Below are 26,181 nucleotides of genomic sequence, written 5' to 3' on the forward strand. Positions count from 1 at the left end.
CATTCTGCTATATCCTAATACAGGGTCACGAGGGTCTGCTGGAGCCAGTCCCAGCCAACACAGGGCACAAGGCAGGAAACAAACCCCAGGCAGGACGCTAGCCCACCGCAGGGCGCACACACACACACACACCCCCACACACCAAGCACATACTAGGGACAATTTAGGATCGCCAATGCATGTCTTTGGACTGTGAACGGAAACTGGAGCACTCGGAGGAAACCCACACAGACACAGGGAGAGCATGCAAACTCCATGCAGTGAGGACCTGGGAAGCAAACCCAGGTCTCCTTATTGCGAGGCAGCAGCGCTACCGCTGCGCCACCATGCCACCCAAAAATCAACTAAAAAACGCTAATTCATTTCAGGCTTCAATGATTTATTGAATCATGTTTCTATCTTTGGGCATTCCGTTAAAAATTCAGACAGCATGCGTACTCTGTTTAATTCCAGAATTAAATTAATTTTCAGTACTTGGATTTCTCAAGTTGATTTTTTTTTTAAACAAATAAATAAAATAGAAGTCATAGCAGACAGCCGTGTAATCTCATGGAATCAGATATACTGTACAACTTCCTTTTGCCCAAAATATAAACAAAGATTCACTCTTCAGTTATTGAATAAATAGTAAGAATAAAACATGAAAACCATGCCAATAATCTGTAGAACCTAACACTAGTTTAGTAGCTTAATGTGCCTTTCAGATACAATTAAGAGGAGCATCAAGCATGTGCCCAAAAAAGTCATACTATACTGGAGTTCAGTAAACCTCCAGATACCATGTGATCTATTTACCTTAAGCCATCAAGCCTGGGAAATCCCATTTTATTTATTGCTAAATGTATTTTTATCAAAGCAGAAGTGAAGTGTGCTTTTCACCTGTGAAATAGACTGAATGATAAATACCCATGATATTGTTTCAGAATTTGTACCAGTGACAATAAGAAACAGTCATAGCTCCCCACTCCAAGACATTTACTCTTATCATGTCAGTATTATTTTTGTGTGTTAGAAATGCAAAAAAAGTTAACTTAAAACAAATGAAAAAATATATATATATATTTTTTTGGTCTTACCGACCTTAATCCACACCAGCAAAAATATCAGCTTCCAAACTTTCACCCAAATCAAAACAATCCTTCATTTAGATTTTCTAACTCAAAATTCAAAATCATTCTTACTGTTCATTTGTCATACCTGCACTGTTCTGATGTGCCAGACACTCTTCATCCTGGAGATCTGTTGTGGATAACGTAAATAAGCAGTATGTTGCAACCTAGCCTTTGTTTATCTTTTTTGTTAAACGGTCCTTGTTATATATACTGTGGTATATACAGTATGTATATTTAAGAAGAATTTACTCTTGCAGTATTATGATACATTTAATTTTTTGTTTTGTAAAACAAACTAGGTGTTCTTGCACATTCAGATCATGTAAAATCATGCTTTTGGGTACACATTATAGCAATGATCTGGTGTTTGGATGAAAGTGTCCAGTATTAAATGGGTGTTTTAGAATTTGATGAGCCCTGGAGTATATTTTCCAGATACCTTGATGTATTTATAATGTTCTTTTTGTTATTTTCCTCTTTTTAACAGGCCAATAATAAACCAGAGGTTGAAGCTGCATTGTTCCTTGACTGGATGAGGCTGGAGCCACAATCTATGGTCTGGTTACCAGTATTGCACAGAGTGGCTGCAGCTGAAACAGCCAAACATCAGGCTAAATGCAACATTTGCAAAGAATGCCCTATTATAGGTTTCAGGTATGCCAACTTGTCTTTTCCTTCTTATATTATCAATGTGAAAGTGGTGCATTATTTATGTATTTTATTGATTTTAAAATATAAATTCATTACATATACTGCAAATTAGTACATCAGAGAAAATTATTTATTATATAGAAATCATGACCTTTCCTACCAAATGTTGGTAAATAAAAAAGGATCAAGAAAAAAAACTTGTATATTTATGTTAAAGAAAGATAAGAGAAAGGAAGAAATGTAGCAGGAAAATAAAATGTTAACATTTCTGGAAGGCATACATTGATTCAGTAGAGTAAATTAATATTTTAAAAGATCTAGTTTTTTTTCCCAATATTAAGTAATAGAGAACATCAGTTTCATATTGTAGGAAATGAGAGATTATATTAGTAGTATAGTAACGTGTATCTTGGTAGAATGATGTTAAGGATATAGCTGCCAGGTAAGAGGAAAAGAAGAAGGCATAGGAAAAGGTTTATGGATGTGGTGAGAAAGGTCATGAAAGTGGTGGATATATCAAAGCAAGATGCAGAATGACAGGAAGATATGGAAAGAGATGGTCTGCTGTGGCAATCCCTAACAGGAGCAGCCAAAAGACGAAGATAGTAAAGGTTCTCACTTAAAAGTATTCTATAACTAATGGCACTTCATCTAGTATTAAATCAATAAAAGCTATTAAAGCATGAGGGCTCATATAAACATATACCATGCTCATATAGTACATGAGAATTATAGTCGGGTTTGATATAAGATGATGGCATTGTGAAACACATGGTTAAGGGAGAGAAGACAGTTAAAGCAGTTTCTTGCACCTGGAATTTAATCCAGGTAAAGGCTAAACCTCTAACAGTCTTTCCCAAAGGAAATCTCTAACAGGTGCATCCCTGAACTAAAAGCTAAAGGAATTAATTTTTAATCTTGAACAGATTAAAATTGGGAATTAATCTTCATCTTCAAATTTCTCAGAAGTGTTGATAAAATTGATCCAGTTCAGTTCTTTCAGTTAAATGGTGAAACAAATATTCAAGGACACTGGTGGAAATTAAGAAGGAGCACATTCAATATGAAATCTGGGAAACTGGTGTTTGAAATCTGGAGCAAACTACTGAGTTGCATAGTAGAAGTAGAAACTGATGTTTTATACTATTTGAAATTGGAAAAAATCAAATATTCAGTTAGAGGATCTGTACAGAATTTTTTCAAAACCTGGTAGGATATAATCAATAATTTTTTAGAATAAGCTCTTAATGCACCAAGAAAGCAATTTCTTTTTCTTCTCTATTCATTTCAATTGCCCTATTAAACTCATCAATTTAGGGAAGTTTACAAGCCTTAAGTTTTACTCCGTAGGCCATGCTCTCTCTCTCAGGGGTGGGGTTAGACGACTTGTTTTCAATCCTATTTTTTGTAAAAATTGATCTATTTGTATGGAATGATTACAATAAAATTAACAAAATAAAAAAAAAGTAGAAACCTTGAAAACCTTGGGGAAAAAAAGTATCAGGAACAGATAATAGCTATATGTTAACCAGACAAATACCTAATTGTCTCCTTATGTTGCAGTGTAATGTACAATTTTAAAGTGAATTAAGCCCCGTCTCACAGATAATGAATTAGAATGTTCTCAAATATTAGCTTCCATTCCTTATGAGAGAAATCCATTGTAGAGTCCTGTAGTTATTTTTGTCTTAAAATATCATCAGCTGTTATTGTGAATTTTTGACATTTTGTACTTCTACATAAACAGTGTATCTTCTACCTTTATGATTTCTGATTCTCTTAATTTACAAAGTCTGTAAATTAACCCTAATTAAAAATGCTTCACGGTAGGCCTTTTCACATTTTTACAAAGTCTCCCTTAGTTTTTTGGTCATCCAATGTAATTTTGCAGTCTCACCACTTTGTGACTTTGTGTTTATCAAATATGTTTTGGAATAACAATTCATATTCAAAAGTAACAACATGAATAGAATGCAATTATATGGCTTAAATAGTTTTCTACCATTTAATGTACCGTATATACTCGCGTTTAAGTTCTCCCACTGATAAGTCGGGGCTTGGTTTTACTGTATAATTTCCGGTATTTTATAATGTCAGTCGTATAAGTTGAATGTGGAAAACTTATGCTATTGGTCCAATAGATTATGATATGGTAATGCCCACCTGAGAGAGTAACCATGGAGCTCATTGCCTTTTTTTTTTCTACGTATTGTGCCTACATGACCATACGGTAATACCTGAAGTATTCCAAAGCGACATTAGCACTGTTTTGGGTTTTTGGAATCTCACACCCTCATACAACTTTATTGTAAGAACATCCCTTATCTACGATGGAGCGTTTGATCAGAAGAAAATATCAAGCTGGTTTTAAATTAAACGTTGTTGAAGTGGCAAAAGAAATTGGTAACTGCGCTGCTGAAATAAAATTCAATGTGTCTGAAAAACTGGTGCAAGATTGGAGGAAGCAAGAAAAAAATTTAAGTGTCACATTTTTGAATGGGTGTATAAGTCGGGGTCTGATTTTATGAACAATTTTTCGGTTTCAAGACCTGACTTATAGGCGAGTATATACAGTAATTAAAACTATACCCAGATAGGCTTGTAGTGGCTGAAAGTGATAAGAAAGTTGCATTTTTATACTATTGTTAGATGTGATTGTGGAGGGTCTGTGGCTAACTGTAGTTCATATCAGAATTATAAAAGAAGAAAATATGCAAAATAATGTATATAGTTTGATATAACCCCTCTCAAGGTAAATTTGAAATATTAATCAGTTATTGAGATTGGATAGAATGTTTCTATTTGTCGTTTTGCCAGTACATTTTAAATGGGAGTTTTTCACATTGTTAAAAATTTCTGCAGCACATTCTGTTTAAGATGCACAGTATCAACAAAAACGTTTCCTAGAAAATTTCACTTAAAATGCACGTTCACTAAATTTCACCAAAATGGTCAAAAGAGAACTGAGTTGTTTCTTGCAGACAGCAGAGAGACATAACTGCTATACTAGGAGTGTTTTGCATTTTTTGTGACCAAACCTAAAATTTGAAAAGCTTCATCTCAAGATATGAAGGCAGTGTCAGAACTACTTCAGAATAGTACTTTTAATTCTTAACATCTTGTTTTAAACATAACACTCAAAATAAAGCAACATTTTAAGCTCTAATTCAAATAGAGTGCCACCCTTTGTTTTTTAATTTATCATCTAATTAAACTACTTCTCTTAAAAAGTTTAAGTACTTCTAGTTTAACCACAACCCCACCCATAATACTACAGGCACTCATTTTTATCTTTGTTGTTCTACACACATTTTGCCAGCACCATCATTTTTAGAGCAATTATTTATTTTCAGATACCATTCTTTTAGTTTACGTTTTGGTTTGGTTTAAGTTTTATCTTCCTTTACTAAAAAAACAGGGGTCACCTTATAATAATTTACTTTAGTCCACAAGGTTAACAAAATTACTATGTTTTTGTATTCAGAAGCTCAACTAATTGTAATTAAAAAAACAAACAAAAAAGGGACAGTTTAGGCACTAAATATGTTGTATAAGCAATAGCCTTTACATGAACATTACAGAACTAAATTAAACATAATGATTCAATACATAATAAAATGTACATTATTCAGCAGTGGCTAGCAGAATAACCAGGGAATCCAAACAGCCAGTCATCTCTGCTGATATAGATTATCATGCAATTCTCAAGAATCTAGCGGAAACTGTACAACAGTCTTGAACTAGGAGCCAGAATGTTACCACTGATCCATACGTCATACTCAATCTACTTAGGTATTTTCTTTAATTCTGGGGAACTCTTTCAGCAATCCAAAAACAAAAATAGTTACGTCTATTGAATTTAGATTGCGTCATATTTCTCTTTTTCTAAGTTTCCTTCACAAGCCTTTTTATTTTGTACTATTCAATAGCAGGGCTAGGCACAGAAGCTTGAATTCTCCAAAGCCATTATCATGGATAGAAAATCATAGCCATTGCATCCAAGTCTGCTGAGAATGACATTAATTTTTGCTATCATCTTGTTTAAAATACTGCTAAGCATGATGGCTGAGTCTGTCAGTTTTGTGTCTTTATTTGGCTATTTCTAGAGTGAGACTAGTCACCACCTATCAAAATGCAATTACATACAGTATAGGTCTACCCTGATACTTGCTTAAAAATAACTTAATGAGTCTTGTTTAGATTATAGAAATAAATGGCTGCTTGTAATATAGGATGCACGTTTAGAAGATGGATGGATGTTCTACTTTCTTGCCATATGTATTGAACCTTAGCTGTACCTATTTAACAGTAAATTCAGTTTATTTTAATGATATCATAATTAGTTAAAGATACTTACAGCAGAAATTATCAGCCCTTGACCTTTGGGAGAATTTTTTGGTTTTAAATGGAATGCATTTACTGGCCATTCTAGCTAATAGCCATAACATACTAAAAAAAAACAACAACAACAAGCACTGCATGTTTTTAAAAAGAGTGACACATAATGCTTTTACAGTATTTGTTAATTTGTGAGAGTGACAATTTGTTAAATCAGCAATAAGAATAATTTATGATTCCACTCTAATCCAGTATGACTGAGTGTGGTTGTGGTTGTTAGTGTCAGTGTGCCCTGTATTGTCCTTGCTGGTTCTTGCCTTCCGCAGCCTTAAAATGAAAACAGTTTTCAGAAAATGGAGGGATGAATGATATGATGTTATGAAGTACTCCATCCATAAAAGTCTCATATAATTTTCCATCTTAGTTTAGTGTTTTATGTAATTGTTAAAATTTATATTTTGAAGTTGATTTTCAAATGTATGTATGTAATGTAAAAAAACATTAATAACTAATTCATTTCATACCATATAATTCTAAAGCCCAGTCCAGTTCTGAGGGAAAGACCCTATTCTGGCAGCATTTGGCACATGGCTGAAATAAGCTCTGGACAGGGTGCCAGTCTTTCACAGGCCACTCATGCACACAACACACTCACACAGGTCCACTAAAGACACTAGTGAACTTACTGGTTACATCCCTTTTAATGTGGGGGAAAAATAAAGTACCCAGAGGAAATGGGGGGGAAAAAGGCAAACTCCACATGGACAGCAACTCAATGCAGGGCTTGAACCTAGAGCCATGAAGCAGCAGAAGGAATACTAACCATTGTGTTACCATGACACCCTAATATATTTCATAAAAAAAACTTCTAATATTATGTTTTCAATTTGGTCTTTACCGGGTTTATTCTTGTCAAAAGTGTTTCCTAATGTAGAATCAGAAAGTAGGTGCCCCATACCCTCAGAATCAATTGACAGATTTTGGCAATTAAACCTCATGTCATCTTTTACATACAGTTTTTGGCAAGCATTAGGCTTATTTTTAAGCAGGTTATATTAAATATATATTACTATGTTACAATAATAATGTAAAAGTTGATGCAAATATTATTTAAGGGCTGAAATATAACAGACATCAGTTCCAATTTAGTTTTATTGACATATGTATTTAGATTATCAACTTGTGTGATTAACTACTAAATTGTTTTTTAATCATTGTTTTCTGGCTTCAGCATCTACCCAAAGTAATCTGTTATCACCAGTTTTTGGATGATTCAGATGATTAAAATTTGTCAATTGATAGATGACCAGCAAAAGAACAGCTTTTGCTACTTAAAATATCTTCTTTCTTTACCACTAACAGAGGAGCATGTTCAGTGTTGTTTTCAGTGTAATTTTGCATCTTCAAAAGTGAACATCTAAATTAGTCTTTATATTGTAATGATCAATGGGCCATTGCAGCACTTTACATGCTGTCCTTTCAATTTCAAAGGCAGATTTACAGTGATATTAAATAATGGCTGCACATCTGTAAGGAAAAAGTTTTGAAAATCCTGAATATAAAATTTGTTTTTTGAAGGAAGAGACTGTTTAGCATACCAGAAATGCATTCTCATTAAACAGATGGCTTCTCTTTTTTAATGTATAGTTTTTAATTATTTCAACAGGTTAGGAAGGAGTGTAAATGGCAATGTTATTTTGGCATCCTTGTAAATAATGTAAAAAATACAATTTAGAGCAGACCACCATTTTAACTTGTGAAAAGTTACATTGACCTTTTAATGTTGCTTAAATGTTACAGTGTTCTTTATACTGGAAGAACATTTCTTCTTACAGAACTTTTAGTGCACAATAACATCTTATACTTATCTCTTTTTCAAAAATAAAGAAATAAGTAGTCATTCCAAATTTTGTTTCTGCAGGTATAGAAGTTTAAAGCACTTTAATTATGACATCTGCCAAAGCTGTTTTTTCTCTGGACGTGTTGCAAAAGGACATAAAATGCAATATCCTATGGTAGAGTACTGTACACCGGTAAGTGTTAGTGGCCAATTAGAATATATACATTTGTGTGCATTTATCTTGTATATAATAAAATCAGAATCTTTCTTAGCTATAACTGTAAAAACAGTGAGACTAAAGTTCTGTTTCATAGTAATTTATGTAGGGTAAATGATTATACCATAACCTAAGTAACTATGAGAAACTGAGATTCTATTGAAATTAATTGCACTCTCTGCTGTCCTTAATTGACTTTACACAGTATGAACCCATTCAGTATAGGTGAACCAACAATGAAAAACACTTCATTTGGCTAAAGAAGGGAAGACATCTGATTTGATATTTGTAAGAGAGGTAGCAAATATTTATCTCCCTTTATAATTTATTTACGAATGAAAATATGAGTAATCAAAATAGTGAAATGATGCCAACTAGTACAGTTGATTGCTTAGCAAGGAGAGTGAAATACAGTGACAGCAGAGGGTGTTAATGATGAGATTTTAAAGTGCTAAGAATTTAACTGGAGACATTCATGAAAAGGAATTGAAGACATTTAACACCATTCAAATGAATTTACCTTTAACAAGAATATTACAAAAAAGGGTTGTAGAATAGTCAGAGGTCCATGTGCAAAGAGACTTGGTTATCATATTGACATGTGCAATGCTAACTCTGAAACATAAGATGATCATCCACATAAAAAATATTTATGGAATGAGCAAAACTATTATTTAACACATATTTAATATGTTTTGGAATTCTACCACTGATTGCTGTAAGCCAACTGCCATTTACCTTTTTGTATGAAAACCATTAAGTAACTGTTGGACAAAAATCACACACAGTCAAGATGAATTGGTAAAAAAGAATTTTCATATGTGCTTATAAAAATCATACTTAAACTAATATTTTTAATGTTAGGCTCTGACTTCTAACACTAATGGACAAACAGTTGGATTTTCTTAAAGTATTTCTTTACCTTACAGTTTGGCGTTTTATTTTCCTTACAAATAGTCTTATACATGCCTTTACATTCAGATGCCTCTGAAAATGCAATGCAAGTGTTAATTTATTGAAGAGATACTAAGGATTCATTTGTCAGAGAGTCCTGTGTTATACTTATAACCCTGAAAAACTGCTTAGAAGCAGGCAGTAATCCTATTTTTTAGGTATTTCATATGCAGGTTGATAGATAAACATTAATCAATCATAACCAAAATGTGATGAGGTAATCCCAAAGGATTAGTTATGCATCTTTTATAAGTATATTTTTAAATGTAACAACAGAGGTTTAACCACTTTTGTAGTTACCAGCTTAATACAATATTTTGATTTTATGTTCTTTATTCATTTAATAATGTCATAATTCAGAGATGTTTATCTTTTTTAAACTTTGATAAATGATCTATGCCTGTGATAAAAACAAGTTATTTGTAAATAACATATATGTAAATCAGTGAGAAGTTAACTCATGGTTTGTGTTTAGTAATGAAGGATAGTGTGCTTTTAAAGGAGACATACAGTTGTTTTTATTTGTACTGACAAGAGTCCTGTGAATATAGTGATGTATAGGGTGGTCCAGATCTAATTATGCTATTTTCATTATGCTATAACTTAAGTTTATTACGTAGAGAATTCACAAAAAATTCTTTTTGTTGCTGATAGATGGCAGCACCTGCCCTGCATTCCAAAATGGTGGGGAGACGGTTGCCAGTCTAACAGCGGGTGCGATGTGTTCGCCTTTGCCCAGAGGGGACTGGGCGGTCTCTTGGCCTGGAACCCCTACAGATTTTATTTTTTTCTCCAGCCTTTGGAGTTTTTTTTGTTTTTTCTGTCCACCCTGGCCATCGGACCTTACTCTTATTCTATGTTAATTAATGATGACTTATGTTTATCTTTTATTGTGTCTTCTATTTCTCTATTCATTTTGTAAAGCACTTTGAGCTACATTTTTTTGTATGAATATGTGCTATATAAATAAATGTTGATTGATTGATTGATTTTCATAATTGCATAATTAGATCTGGACCACCCTGTATACTGTATTTACCTTTACAGGGAATGGTTAAAATGCTTAAGAGACTTGAGACATTAACAAAATAAAGTGTTGGAAGTTTTGTTTTATCATAAGGTGCTCCAACAACAGAGGTGGGAAGAGTATTAAAAAACTTACTCAAGTAGAAGTGTTATTACTTGATTGTAAAGGTATATGGCATGGAAACTACTGTACATAAGTAAAAGTAAAAAGTAGGCTATGAAAATACTGTATTACTCAACTAAATGTATAATCAAGTTACATTACAAAATGAACCTAAATCTATTTATATTCAATACAAACTTTCAATACAAAGTTGACTCACTTACTCGCTCAGTCATCAACCACATTACTATTTCCATTAAAAATCTGAAATTTGGTAGGATGGTACAAAAACTAAATGCCCCAAAATCTCAAAAATGCTTTGATGGATTTGATTGAAATTTGGCGACATTATACAGTAGATAAAAGAAATGAGTTGATCCATGTTTTTTTATAATTTGTCCATATTTGTCCATTATACTGGCCCAAATACACCATGATAAATGTGACACACAATGCTGATAAAAGCCCAAAGAGAAAGAGTAGCAGCTGCTCTGCAGCCTGTTTGAGGTATGCTTGTGTATACAAATAAAGGTTTCCAGCAGCTGTGTGGTGTAGAAAAACAGCACCACTGAGGAATAATTAGGGTGCACCAACAAGAAAAAAAATTAAGCTATCTTAGACGGTATTGACATATGCCCTGCAGACAGAGCTATGAAGCAGAAAAGAAGAAGGAAAGTTCTACTAAAAAACTGTTGTTTCCATGCAACCACATCTGTTTCAAGCTATATATTGGTTTTGAACAATTAAAGTTAAATCCCTTTTTATTGATAACATACCAGTTCCATAATCTAATATATAAAGCAGAGTCTATGTATGTATGTAAGTATGTATGTATGTATGTATGTATGTATGCATGCATGTGTGTCTGTATGTATGTATGTATGTTTTTTTGTCCGCCATACAAATCTGCACCGGGCATCCGATCGGCACCAAACTGGGGATGGGCTCCTTTGTGACCAGGAGAAAGTCATGGGGTTCGTGGTGAACCGCAGGGCCCCTTTTCACCGGCACAACCTTCGGCACACATCCCTGTACACATTGACAAGATTGCCGCACGTTCCAACAGACGTTCACCGCGGCGCCATCTAGTGGCAGCTTTGGTCTCTGTGCGTCGCTGTTTACCCATGTTTCTTTAAATTGCCAACAGATGGCGGAAGTGTTCAAGTATGAGAAGGCTGACTGCTTTGATCGGGTAAAGAGGAACTGCCATATGGATGTAAAATGATAACGACCTAGTAAGCGTGACCGGCTGACACACCCGCGTTTCCGCACGTCACACCCCCACATGCACTGATAGTGCTGTATTTCATTCGAACACAGGCTCACCTTAAAAAGACAGCATCCTTCCCCCATCATTTTCCCCACACACAGCACCGGTTGTATCTCACTTCTCTCTGTAGTTACCATCGCCAACGTCCGTTAGATAGCACCACGGTTCAACACAGGCGCTCCTTACAAACAGAGCACTCACAGTACGATTGCAGTGTTTTTCTTTCTGACTGACTGGTGCTATTTGTTCGCTTTCTGTCGTATTGTAAATAAGGTAAATTCATCTCACTATGGTGCTTATTCCTTACGTAATACCATGTAACACATTATAATTGTCCTGCTTTTTGCTAATATACCCATGCCACCGAAAAAAAAGATGTAGAATTGAAAGGTCCACTTCAGATGCCAGAAGAAAGTCTTATTTCAACAGCGTCTGAAACACCACAGCAGACAGAATCCAGAGTGGAGAAACTTGTGAAAAATGTGAATCAGAAAACTGTTTGTTCTATTTCTATGTTCTGTTTCTTTCATTTGAGAAGTTCACCGGTTATAGATTCCCGGGCAACGCTGGGTACTCCTGCTAGTATATAATATAAGTAATGGAGAGAGTGAGATTGTTTATTTCATTGTCTGTCATTTTATGAGTATTGTATCGATATATAAGGTTTAGAAATTTGCCATCAAATTGTCCTAGTTGTAGTGAGACAGGGGGCATGATGTAACATGAATGGTGACAATTACAATGTTGTTGTAATGCATATAAATTCTATGCAAAATCTATCAACCTATGCGACCACCTACAAATTGTTAGCTGCATCAGATATTTTTACAAGTGTATTTGAAGTTTGCAGAACTGTATTATTTGCTAAATTTGGGCTAAACTGTCAGCTAGTTAAAAGTACATTCTCTTGCTTGTCCGAAGTAACAGAATTATCACAAATGTAAACTAATAAAACTAAAAAACATAAGTGCTACATTATATATGCATATGATATTAAAGTCTATTAAAAAATTGGTGTCTAAATTTGCATTAAACAAGTTGCAGTTGCTAAATATACACTGAAACATCCCAAAGTGAATAGACTTTAAGTTGTTAAATACATACATAAAATCCAGAAAATCATTTTTTGTTCTTACTTGAAATATGTGCTTAGACAAATAGAGAGAGAACTGTGTCAGCTGCTTATTATGTGTGGTGTCAATATAAAGTTGTTTGTAAGAGAATGCAGCTCATGCCAGCAGCACTCCATGTTACCGGTTCTTAAGAGAAACCACAAGCACAACAGACATGTGATGGCATTTGCCATCACTGTACTTAGTGGAGTGCTTTATGCTGCAGTGAGGGAAACAAATGCATTGTTCATTAGATGAGGTCAAAAACCTTGCAAGCATCCATCTTCTCATATAGAAAATGACTTCTAAATATACCACACTTACCATTGTACAATAATAAAATGTATAGACATTTAAGAAATGGTGTATTTGATAAATGCACCTCACATATGCGTTCTACACTAAAGGGGAACATCTTTTTAAAAATGGTTGTGCCTGTTATTGTAGCTTATCATTCTGGAGAACCTGGCAGTGCTCCAGTCATAACAGTATGTGGCTATCAGAATTTTACTGTAGCATCCTTCAGTACCTTAATCTATTATTTTTACTATTTATGCTGTATTATATTTAAAGGCTATGCTAGTTTTAAAAAATCAAATACTTTAAAGTGTTTTTGTAAGTTTAAGGAAGTGTTCTTGTGATTAGATAGCTCCACAGTTTTGGAAAGTAGAGTTTACACAACATTATAAGCCTTTTTAAGGCAGTTTTACATAAAGCTCACACTCTGTTCATGGCAAATGCAGGGGCCTATTAAAGCTGTGATATACTTGCACAGCTAGAGAGAACTGCATGGACATTGCATGATTTACAGTGTTCTACAGTAACAAAATAGAGATGCTTTGCTACTGTACTTGAGTGTAATTTGAGAATTGTTTTGCTTTTACTTTAGTATAAAATTTTCTGTCTACTTTTACTTCGCTACATTTGTCAAATACAGACAACTACTATTACTCTGATATATTTTGCTGAACAAATCCATTACTGCAGTATGAAACAAGAAAACAAACGAGCTAGACACAGTGTTTTACTCAATCAATTATCTAAATACAGGTTTTTCCCCACTTTACGAAAATTTGTATAAACAAATGGTTTGGAGTAATTTTTAAATCTGCGCCACTGGTGCAAACACCTGATCATCTACTAGTCATTCCAAGTACTCTTCCTGCAGCCTGCAGAACTGAACAGGACTAGACTTTGGTAGTGTGCATTCTCATTCTCCATTATTTTCATAGCTGATATTGCTGTTTTCAGATGCTGTCCCCACTTCAGACTGCTGAACAGGCATGGCTGATCTGTAAGCTGTAGTGAAGTGTCCTTGTGTGCTCACATACAGTGTTTCTCTCACCTTGTCACATAGGCCAGGTTTATACTTAATGTGACACGTGCGCCTGCAGATGCTACTGCTATGCAAGCATTGTACTGTTTATACTTGCGTGTGTATTTTACGTAAATCTGGAAGATTCCACCAGGTGGCACTGCGAGATATTATCACAGTAAGAAAACCCTTGGCTTCCCTGTATTGTGAATTGCCTGAAACACCCATTAAATTCCGAGGACACCTTGCCACAGTAACTCTGAAAAGGATGGATGTTTAATGATTGTATCCATCAATCCAGGGATGTGCCTATTCCAGCATGCATCGGGTCCAAGGCAGAAACATTCCTTGGACTGGGTATCAGCTCATCACAAGATGAATACAAGCACATACATACACTAGTGTCATTTTGGCTTAACCAAATCCCCAAACCTGCATGTCTTTGGAAGGAAACCGAAACTCTGGCAACCCACCAGGAAAAACCCTCCAGGAAAACATGCAAACTCCAGGCAGGGAACACGAGAGACGTGACTCCCTGCGAGGCAGCAGCACTACCGTTCCACCCCTGTGGCGACCCTCCATGTATAATTGTTAACAGTATTCATTATTTAAATGAACTTAACGATTTATCTATAAAATGTAACATACATGCTTTAACATATTTCATCATGAAAGTGATGTCAAGTATAAAGCTGGAATATCATAAATTTAATATGTTATATGTGGCAGTTGCTGCATGCTGTTGCTGTCAGTGGAGGAAACCCCAGAAGTACATAACAATTAACAGGGTCAGTTTTAAGATAACATTCATCACATTCTACTTTAATGACAAAATAAACTATGAGATTAAAGTGGAAATTTTGAGATTAAAGCCAAAATTTCCACTTTAATCACAAAACAGACCTTTTCATTGTGTCCCAAATTTTTTTTTTTAATATGCTTATGTATTTTTTCGAAGATGCAAAAAAAAAAAAACAGCACAGAACATGGTATTGGATGTATAGCATCATTATGATGGGGAATATGCAATGCTTGAAAAGCACCATGAATACTCTTGTATGTCAGCATTTTGCTTCACCACATTGAACCATTCATCAAACATTGAAGCACATACATTGATCCTGTAGGATCTGCAAAGTGGCTTGCTGTCTCATGTTGATGGTAAACAGAGACTCTGACGTCACGTTCCAACTTGAACACAATGTGCCCCCTGATTTTTGCTGGTACTGCAACTGGCACACATATAGCATTCATTTCTGAGGACATGCTCAGAGGATGCGTCAAATGAGCACTGGGAACACATGGCAGCCATGAATGATGCTTGCGTGTACACATTCTGAGCGTGAAGTATAAACTGCCCCATATGTTGCTCATACTGTATGTCATATCACATTATCTTGGTTATCATGACTCTAAAATAAATATTGAATTAGTTTGTAAAATAAAGTGCTATATTAATTTTTTTTAATAGTGGGAGTTGCTTATTAGGGTTTGTTTTGATGACTAATATCATTCTTAAACCAATTATGTAAAATTTCATGTAGTTTAGTGTTATATGAACAAAAATTGGCGTACTTTTGGAGGCCAGGTAACATTTAAAAATATTTTCTAATTAGATTAATTGTAATTATATGTCCATGTTATAAAAATTCACTTTAAAAAGGTATTTTAAGGAATGAGTTAGCTCCTTCTTAAAGGTGGGAAAAGCTTGTATTCCTTCTCTGTTAGTCCCCAAGTTGTAACAAGATTCATATGCAATATGCATATGAAGAGTAGATCCTACATTTATTTGTAGTTTTTACTTAATTGCACTTCGTATAAGATACTTTAAAACTTCTACTTGAGTAGTTCAATCATTGTCAAATGTAACTTTTATTTGAGTCTATTTCCTGAAAGGTACCTTTCTTTTACTCAAGTATGAATGCTGGGTACTTTATATAATGCCAGTTATATACTAAAACACTTTCTCTTTCCTCTTTTCTACTCTTAAAATTTTACTCTGGCTGTTAGCTTTTCTCTCTTTCTCATGGGGGTTTAATTGAATTTAGTTTTGTTAAGGTTTGATTTGTTTGTATGAAATGTTGCTTCCTTTTAATAAATTCAAATAAATAAATAAAACACTTAGAGTGCAAAGATTGTGACCTGTAAACTGAAAAATAGTTACATGCAATGTTATTTTAATTAACCATTATGAACTTTGCCTTTTGAAAATGGTAATTTTTGTTTGTAATGATCTGCCTTGAAAACATAATGAAGTAGAATCATTACTAAATATACATTTATAAAGAGTATTCACATTTTAAAATTAAACTCTCCAATGCCCTACGTAATTTACTCAAGTACCATAACAAAAGTAATATGTTCTTTACTCCATTGCCTGTCAAGTAACTCCTGTTATACATGAAGACTATACCATTAACTCATCAGTACATGATTAGGTCAAGTCAAAATAAACATTAAGAATCAACATATATACAATTTACATTTACTTATTTGGCTTACACCTTTATCCAAGGCAGCTTACAACATTTATGATACAATTGGTTACATTTCTTCTGGTTTTCCAGTTGGAGCACAGGCAGATCAAGAGACATGCTCATTGGTCACATAGTTTCCATAGCAAGCTTTGAACCCACAACTTCAGTCCAAAGCCTTAACCACTATTCCACACTGCCTGCCAATTTAAGTTGGATAAATGGGTCAAGTAAACAAAACATAATGGTATCGTGATTTACACAAGGTGTGCTGACATTAGCATAAGTCAATAAACCATAACTGTACTAGTGACAACATATAAAGTATGTGTTTGCAACAAACAAGTGTTACAGCCAAAAGTAAAGTACTGTTATTTTGAGCATTCAGTTTGGCAAGTGGGACAGTTTTGAAAAGTATTCAAAAACAGTCATCAAACTGAGCTACATTCCATCAAAGCTGAGAAGAAAATTATTAAGCATTTTGACCAAATAGCAACATTCTAAATGCACATGGTATTGTAAGGCAAGTTGTTTGGGTTAGATACAAGCCAGAAATTTGGGGTTTCAGTTATCGCTTACCTTTTATACAACTGCCAGGATTCCCAACTTCTTTTTCTTTTTTTAATTGACTTCTGTATGTACTACAATGAAGTACATATTTACAGTTATTTAGGTGAAATGTAAAAGGAGAACACAAAAGTACTGAAAAATAAAGCAGCATATGGAAATGTGTAAAACTTACACAATTTTTTCGCTGCAATGATATTTAATGGATTAACATTTTTTGATTAATGAAAGATATTAGTCATGTGGTTGCTCCAGTTATTTACAATACATGCTGCTTGATGATAACAGCTTTTTCTGAAGAAGAAGATGATTTCAACTTTAAAGTTGCAGTACTATCAGATTCTAAACATGAGGGTAGTTTGTGCCTGAGGTAGTTGGAATCTATTATGTCATAAGCTTCATTTGTACCTTTTGGTTCATATATACAAGCCTTTTATTGGCACTTCTGTCCTGCATGGTTAAATTCTGGTGCCATACAGTAATTCCACCAGTTAGCATATGTTTAGTGATATAAGAAAAAATAAAATATAGTTTTGGTTATCTTGGTCTTGCCTATTCAACCTAAAGGGTATGCTTTTTCAGAAAGAAATCAGTAATGTTAGTCTAGCATAGGTCTTTGGGTATCTGTAACAAGGAAGCTGAAACAATGAACATTTTCTTTTTCTTTGTTGATGCTGATTGTAATTTGTCTTTCTCCATGTTTTTTGAAGTCCAAGATGATATTTTTGTCTTGATTTCCTGATCCATTCATGTTTGTAGTCTCATTTTTTGCTGATCAGTATAATGTGGCTTCATCATTAAATTTGCTGATGTGGTGGTTGGTTATGGTCTATTTGGTTTTAAAGTTGGTGATGAATTTGAACACAGCCTGAGGCAGAGACCAATTTTCCTAAGTATGAATAAGCAAGTCCCACTAAATTGCTGGTATAATTAATCTAGTAATGTCCTAAATTCTGTGTTTGACAATGGCTCTTGATTAGTGTCCCGCTAAACACTGATTCATCCAGTGCTGTCTACACTGCTGGCTTAGATCCCATTCACCATGACTTTGACTTGGAAAATAAGTGAATGGGTGGCATTGTTAAAAAAAGTAATAAACTTTAAAAATTTAAATATATATGAATTTTTAAAGTATATGTATAATTAAGTATATAATAAAAAATAACACAATCATATACACAATGTTATGAAGATCACATTACAATATGTAAAACATTGTCTAGTCAGAAATACAGTAAATATAACATTTCAAAGTGAGGGTAAACTGCATCCTTTCCCAAGTCAGAGGTATGTTTGAAAAAAGAACAATTGTTATAAATAGTTCATCATACAGTGGAACCTCAGTTCACGAACGTCTCGGTACACGTACAACTCAGTTTACGACCAAAAAGTTCGCCAAACTTTTGCCTCGGTTCACGACCACACACTCGGTATACGAACAAGCCAATTTCCCTTTAGGTTTGTACATGTTCAGTCTCTCCCTGTGCATTTCCTGTGCAGTGAGCAAGAGAGAGAGAGCGTGACACCCACACACACACACATGTACAGGCACACGAGACAGAGGCACACACACACACACAGGTGCATGAGACAGAGGCACACACACACACACACACAGGCGCATGAGACAGAGGCACACACACACACAGGCGCATGAGACAGAGGCACACACACACAGGCGCTCCAGGCTCGCCAAAGAGACACACGCACACACGAAAGAGAGAGAGAGCGAGCAAGTGAAAAAGGGACACACGCACACACAAAAGAGAGAGAGAGCGAGCAAGTGAAAGAGGGAAGGCTGGACGCATAAGGTAGAAAAGGCTTGTCTTTGTTTTCAGTTCTGTTTACAGCGATCGGTTCATAGCGTGCATTGTGGCAATGTTACTTTTCTTGGTGGTTTATTAAATTACGGATTTTTCAAATGTTCATTTTTTTCCCTGTGCTTAAAACTCATTAAAAAAAAGTGTTTTTAGCGAGCGGTTCCTAGCACTATAGCACGAACTATTGCAAGTGTTAGTTTTCTCTGTCGTTCAAGGTTTTCTCAGTGTTATTCAATGTTTTTACATTTAGTTTGTTATTATACTGTGCATTCTATGGTATAATTAACTATATTTGTGCTTAAAAACAAAAAATATATATATTTACATACAGTTTGTACAGTCTGGAACCGGTTAATTGTATTTACATACAATCCTATGGTGGAAATTGCTTTGGTTCACGACCAAATCAGTTTATGACGAGAGTTTTGGAACGAACTATGGTTGTGAACCGAGGTTCCACTGTATATGTTAAAACACCAGACATAAAACAGAATAGCATTTTTCAGTTCTTGTGAAATTCTTAAAACATAATACTTTTCACTGTTCTATTTATTTATACAATAGGATTCTATCAGTTAAGCAGAATCAGTGGGCAAGTTCTTGTACTGGAGTTTACTGCACATTAATTGCTGCGTAGTAAAGCCCCATCCAATGTTATTCCAAACAATGGCACTAGAGAAACAGGTGTAATTGTATGCTACTGTATAAGTAAACATCTTCCCCAAAATGGTCTACATTTGAATATAGGTAGTCCCCAGGTTACGGACATCTGACCTGCGACTTACGAACGGGGCCGCAGCTGTGACGCATGTGCCTCATCATCTTCAGCCTGGGGACACTGCAGTTGGTGGCTGGACGGAGTCTGGATGGGGGACGATTTTGCTGCCCTCAAAGTGTAGTTTCCCTCTGGCGGCTCCCAGCGGTAAGCAGTTTCACTGCCCACCCACCACACATGGCTGTCCCGTTCGTTCTCGGTGGGCGACTGGTAATGCTGCAAGCGGTGACCTGGTTGTGGCTGAACAGAGGCCATTGAGGGTGAACGGGGTGGCGGGGGGTAGCATTGTAGTGTGTATCGGATGGCTGCCTATTGAATGGGGGCAATTCACTACCACCCTTTGGCTGCACCATGTTCGTTCTCGGTGGCCGGACACTGCAGGCAGCATACTGTAGTGGAGGTGACTGTGAGATGGGCTGGTGATGAACCGCCCGTCGATGCCCCCATTCATTCTCAATAGCAAGCCTGCTTATACTGTTACGTACATAGCAGGAAGTTGTCTCTTGTCAGTACATCAGACGTGTTGACGACTGGCGCCTTCCTGCTATGATAGCGTGTATGGTTCTGTGCAGTAGAGCTCATCTTAATCTTTTGTCTTCAGCCTTCAACAATGTCTCTGAAACAGAAATCTGATGCAAGTGCTGGTGATACAGTAAAGAAGAGAAAAACCATCACCATTGAAAATAAAGTAAAAATAATAAAAAGGTCAGAGAGAGGTGAAAACTCCATCATTCATTGGCAGAGCACTTGGTTACAGTCGGTCAACAATAGCATCTATATATATAATTCACTAAGGCAAGACAACCATGAAAAGCACGCCGGAAGGGGCGTGGATTCACTAAGCCGCCAACAAGTGAGACACCTATGGCGCACGCAGGAAGGAGCCACGCCCACCAACTCCAAGACCATTGGATACGACGACAACTCGCAGGGCCACGCCCACCAACTCGGACATGACGACACAGAAAAATGGCGTCATTTATGTTCGTCTGTCGTAGAGGCCACATGCAGTGCAGGTCAGGTTAATGTCACGTACTTCCGAAACATAGAGGCATGTTTCTCGCGGAGGTGAATCGCCATATGCAGCGTGTGAAACGGTTTGCGAGGGGTATCCCATGGGATCCTTAAAACAATCCTTTAAAACTGAGGTTAAAGCACAATGAAGGAATCAGTCTTTAAAAACCAATAAGCCCTGTGCCTCTGTTTCATTACCGTCTCACCTGCTTCACCAATGCAGGCCCTGCAACAGTCGAGACGCTCGGTCAGCAGCTGACCTTCTCTGTGCCTGACCGGTTCACACAGAGGCAGCACAAGAGAAAGCCGCGCCAGAGACAGACAGAGGCACACACACAGGCAGCTGGTGGGCGGCTCTCCGTGAGTTTCTCTTGCGAGCGGACACATAACCAGCTGGTGTGTATGCTTCGAGAACGAGGCTGGAGGCAGCTTGCGACCGGGCACATGAGCAGGCGGTGTGTATGCTTCGAGTGCGAGGGTGGACGTGACAGGACCATCTAGGAAAAATCATGTTGCGGATGTGATTCGCTGTATGCAGTGTGTAAAACAGTTTGTTTGTCGCAGATGTGAATTGCTGTATGCGGCTTGTAGAACAGTTTGCGAGGGGTGTCCCTGTGTCTTTCCAGAAGTGTTCAACCATCAATAAATAATTATGCGGCGTTTGTTATGCCGCGGGTTCACTATTGTGTTGTATTTTGCTCTCTCCAGAGTTCCATCTTTTCATTCACTTACTGTTGTATTCTCACACTAACCTGTTTTAGACAACCGTGTCTTTCCAGAAGTGTTTAACATTCAATAAATAATTATGCATGGGATTGAGCGTGTGTCTAGGTGTGGGTAAACCGTTGAACCCCATTCGGGCTGCAAACCGTGGAATTGCCACTAAGTGCGACTCATACGCTCCCACTGTTTTCGTCCCTGCCCTTTGTACACACCCCCCTCCCACACGTTGACTGTTAATAGAGGCATGTTTCTCGTGGAGGTGAATCGCCATATGCAGCGTGTAAAACTGTTTGCGAGGGGTATCCCATGGGATCATGAAAACATTCCTTTACAACTGAGGTTAAAACACAATGAAGTGAGCAGTCTTTAAAAATCGAGTTTTCGGTTTCGACGCACGACCGCATGCAGCATAGCAAAGTGTTGTACACGCTACATACAGCAATTCGCATCCGCAACAAACATGCGTCTTCTTAGATGCTCCTGCACTTTGTACACATCCCCCTCCCACCTTGCTACGCCGCACGGACAATTGTGTGTTGGTTCGTTCCGTGCATTGTTACAATGTTGCTTTTCTTGCTGATTTATTACATTACCGATTTTGCAAATGTTAAATTTTCTCCCTGTGCTTAAAAATGATTAGAAAACCAGCCTGATTATGCGGCTTATGGTATGCCGCGGGTTGGCTAGTTTATTAAATTTATGTACCTGTTCCGACTTACATACAAATTCAACTTAAGTGCAAACCTACAGTCCCTGCCTCATACGTAACCCGGGGACTGCCTGTAATCCCAAAACATATAACAGAGTAAGGTCAGTGCTAAATGGTGTTATTCACAATTAGAATCCAATAGAATAAATGTAACTAGAAAGATATACAAGATTCACAATTTTAAGAATAATTGCAGCATGACTGATGAAGAATATACAGCATATTATAAAGAGCTGAGTTCCTTTCCCTGCATTAGACACTAATAGAGCGATTTCCCGGCATTGCTTAAGGTCAGTTAGATGTGCGCATTGTAAAATTAATACAGTCTAGAAATGCTACCAACATGCTCCTCATTACTAGGTAAAGAAAGTATGTACAAGCATTGGAGTTGATGGAAAATTAAAGAAGTTCTGCAGATTGCTTTTTTACAAATATTCCAATTTGTAAGTAGAAAAAAAATTATGTGATGATATAATTCCATATCAAAGACATAGTTGATCAAAGACTGCAAATTCAATGTCCGTATTATTTTCTGAAGGTCCAGATATCAATGATCAATTATCCTGTAATGGGTATAAGAGAACAACATCTCAGTTTTTCTTTACATTTCTTCCATATATTAAGCAAGTAGGCAACTAGATTGATTGATGCCATTGACCAAATCCAGCACATCTTTTTGAGTACCACTGCTGCCTGACCATTCTGTGGGTGCATGTCTTCGACTGTGCCACCATTCTACGTGATAGTTTTTACCTTCATACTGTTAATTCATAGGCTGATCTTGCCAACTTCTTGCTCTGATCCTGTGGACACATCCTGAAGGGCCAAATGTGTTTCAGATAGTAGTGTAATGTTGTCCACAAAATCCAGGTCTTTGATTCAAGATTTGTCAACCCATGGGATGCCCCCTCATGTGCTGTCTTTTGCTTATTGAATGATGAAATCCATGGTTAGACTAAAAAAGATAAGTAGCAATGTCTTCTGGCATTCAACGCTTTGTTCATTGACATTATGTAGTATGAATATCTGCTTGCTGCATGACTGGCGTTGATGGAAGCCAGCTTGTTCTCACAGTAAAACATCGACCGCATCACAAAGGCACTGCAGCAGAATAAGACCAAAAACCTTCCCCAGGATGAACAATAACATTTTTCCACAGCAGTTGTTATAGTCTTTGTATCGCCCTTCTTTGGTAGCTTGACATAATGCCTTTCTTCCACTCAGTCAGGACTGCAGACAATTACCAACATTTGCTATACAGTTTCACAAGTGCTTCTTCTAGGCTGGTGCTTCCTCTGTTTCAGCATCAGTGCAGATGCTTTGTCTTTTTCAGGGTCTTTGTTGTTCTTCAGGTCTTTTTTCTATATTTGCACTTCAGCCCACATACCTGTGTCTATATTTACTTTAAGATGTGCTGAAGATGGGTTGATTAAAAAGGAGAAAAAGAATAAGAAATGGAACAATTATTAAATTCTAAGAGAAGGAAAAACAAAAAAAAATAGCAATAATAGTACACCACAAATCCAAATAATTATAAAAAAAACTCTCTGTTAGTATTGTTTATGAGTAATTCAGTTTCATGAGCTTTTTTCAAGTCTTGACTTAGCTTCAGGCTTTGATCATTCAACCAACATGTTTTTTTTAGTAAAGACATGCATGCATGCCCCCTGAACTGTGCTTAGTGTAGTGAAAAACAGATTAATTTTGATATGCCATAACTATGCCAATATGCTGATCTTTGTAAATCAGTCCTAACACTTTAATAAGGAAAATTAAACACAGAAATTATGGAATTTAAAAATATTTAACTAAATATGTTTTAAAAATATGGCTAGCCCATAAAAATCTTTATTATGGTGCATTTGTGTGTATAGACACATACACACAAACAGAGGATATATTTAAAATTTCAAATGTTTAACTATATAATACAAGTCAATAATCTAGAATTTAAAAAGAAAAAAAAACAAAGACCAAAGGTCAGAAAATTGCTGTAACTACACATATAAGAAAAATGTAATTATAGTTAATGAGGCCATTGGTGAAGTAAAACCTACAACAAAAGGTTGCCAGTAAAATAGAAATCTTTCAGAATAACAGATACGCAATAACATTAGATTTTATGCTTTATTGTTAGCCTTTATTTGAGTTGTGCCAAAAAGAATGATTGCAAGGATTACTTTCTTTTTCTGTAAGCTAAAGCAGATCAATGTAGTGTTGTGTTTACTGAGTCAAAGAAAGATTTTACCATTCTGTGTAGTTTTTCTGTATATATAAGTTCCTGTTTATTGTATGTTGATCGATAACTGCTTTCATTTTAATTTCAGACCACATCTGGTGAAGATGTAAGAGACTTTGCAAAAGTGTTGAAAAATAAGTTCAGAACCAAGAGATATTTTGCCAAGCACCCCCGGATGGGATATTTACCAGTTCAGACTGTGCTCGAGGGGGACAATATGGAAACGTGAGTAGTATTAATAGATCATACAACTGAAATGGAGCAGAATATGTAACAAAACCAAACATGTTTTTTTTAAGGTTTGCAAAATGATCAGTTTTCTTTTGCCCTTCTGTTTGGCTCTGCTGTAATGAGATGCAAGCTATCATCCAATTGCCGGACATGGATATGTAGTTTTTATATTTCCAATTAAGTTACGTACATCATGTTTTGTAAGAAGCAGCCTTAATTTAAGCATATTTCATATATGCCAATGTTTACTTAATTAGTCTATTTTTATACTTTAATACCCTTTTGTGATACTAAGTTAATGCAAAACTTCTTTTTAACATTCCTAATGTTTAAGATAAAATTGTTAATTTTAAGTTTTCATAGAGTTCGTTTGAGCAGTGAACTTAAATATGTGACTTACACTGTTCTTCATTAAGTCATCATGTTTAGCAAAAGATAGTCTATATTTAAAAAAGCAGATCCTAGAGTACCTCGGATATTTATTAATTAGATTTTTTTATTATTATTATTGCATGTCACCCCATAATAATGAATGAACTCTAGGTGTTTTGCCTCTTAAAAAGATTATGTGCAAGGCAATTGAAACTTAGCTTGCCCATCTTGATTGTTCCTTCTTTTGGCTGATTTCATGACCATTCACATTGGCTCTTTGATTTTGGTCCTTTTGAAATGCTTTTCCACTAAGTTTCTGCTGCTTCTGTCTTCATCTCCACATTTTTTGTCTTGCAGTCCTGTTACTCTGATCAACTTCTGGCCGGTAGATTATGCGTGAGTACTTTTGCTGACGTGTGCAGCTGCTTACCATTAACATTTTGGTTGAATTTTAACATTTTTTCCTGTTATGTTTTTCAACCACAAATATTATTTTAAAATATTACAATTATTTTTTTATTTCTTGAAAGCATTATAAAAATAAGGAAGAAAAACTAGGTCTAAATGTCAGGTTGCATTAGAAATGACTTTTAACCCTAAAGCTGACATTTTCCTTCCATTTGAGGCATTTGCTCAAAGTGGTTTTGTATAACAAGCTGAATAATCTCATTTTTGCAGAGTAGTTCATTTGGAGATTTAATGCAGATTTTTCCTTAAATACAGCCTTATTGATTTGTGCATTTAATGATGACAAGAAGCACTCTTATTTTCAATTTGCACATATTATAATTAGGCATTAAGGTTTTAAAAAAAATCTACATAGAGTAGGAATTATTATAAATGTAACAGTTTTTTGTGTTATAGGTTTGAAAATAATTTAATGCATTTGTTTTCAGGATTTCCTGCTTATTAAAGCAGAAAAATTAATAAGTAAAGATTGTTATGCCCAACAATTTGCAAAACATTATTAAATGAGAGTAGAGTTATGTCTACACAGAATTTACAAAAAAAATGTGCAACACTTTCCAAAGGAGCCTAGTTATTTCTGTGCAAATACTTTTTGAAATGTATCCATTTGATTTATAGTAATAATATAGTATTTTATATTTGATATGCTTGCTTTATGAAATACACCCTGCACCATATCATGTATATTTAGATAAACAAACATATAGTGTATATAATATAGGTTTATTTACTCACAATTACAACAGGTGAATCACTCTTTATCTTATTTATTTTTACTTCCTCTATCCCTTTTAGCTAGATGCTCCTTAACTACTGTATATGTATGTGTGTGTGATATATGTGACTATAGG

At 35.6% G+C, this 26,181-nt stretch overlaps 1 protein-coding gene across 15 annotated transcripts in view; it reads left to right on the forward strand.

The window, feature by feature from the left end:
- dmd (dystrophin) overlaps nt 1-26,181 on the forward strand; it is a 2,654,580-nt gene that overhangs the window by 2,559,336 nt on the left and 69,063 nt on the right. For 12 of the 15 annotated variants that reach the window (XM_039745193.1, XM_039745197.1, XM_039745200.1 and 9 more), the window contains 4 exons: nt 1,600-1,766; nt 8,023-8,134; nt 24,348-24,484; nt 25,220-25,258. In XM_039745193.1, coding sequence (XP_039601127.1) covers nt 1,600-1,766; nt 8,023-8,134; nt 24,348-24,484; nt 25,220-25,258 — 455 coding nt within the window. The remainder of the gene's footprint in view (nt 1-1,599; nt 1,767-8,022; nt 8,135-24,347; nt 24,485-25,219; nt 25,259-26,181) is intronic. The other 3 variants (XM_039745194.1, XM_039745202.1, XM_039745199.1) reach the window with 1 other exon arrangement.

This window comes from Polypterus senegalus, chromosome 2, assembly GCF_016835505.1.
Source record: "Polypterus senegalus isolate Bchr_013 chromosome 2, ASM1683550v1, whole genome shotgun sequence".
In the NCBI taxonomy this organism is placed as follows: domain Eukaryota; kingdom Metazoa; phylum Chordata; class Cladistia; order Polypteriformes; family Polypteridae; genus Polypterus; species Polypterus senegalus.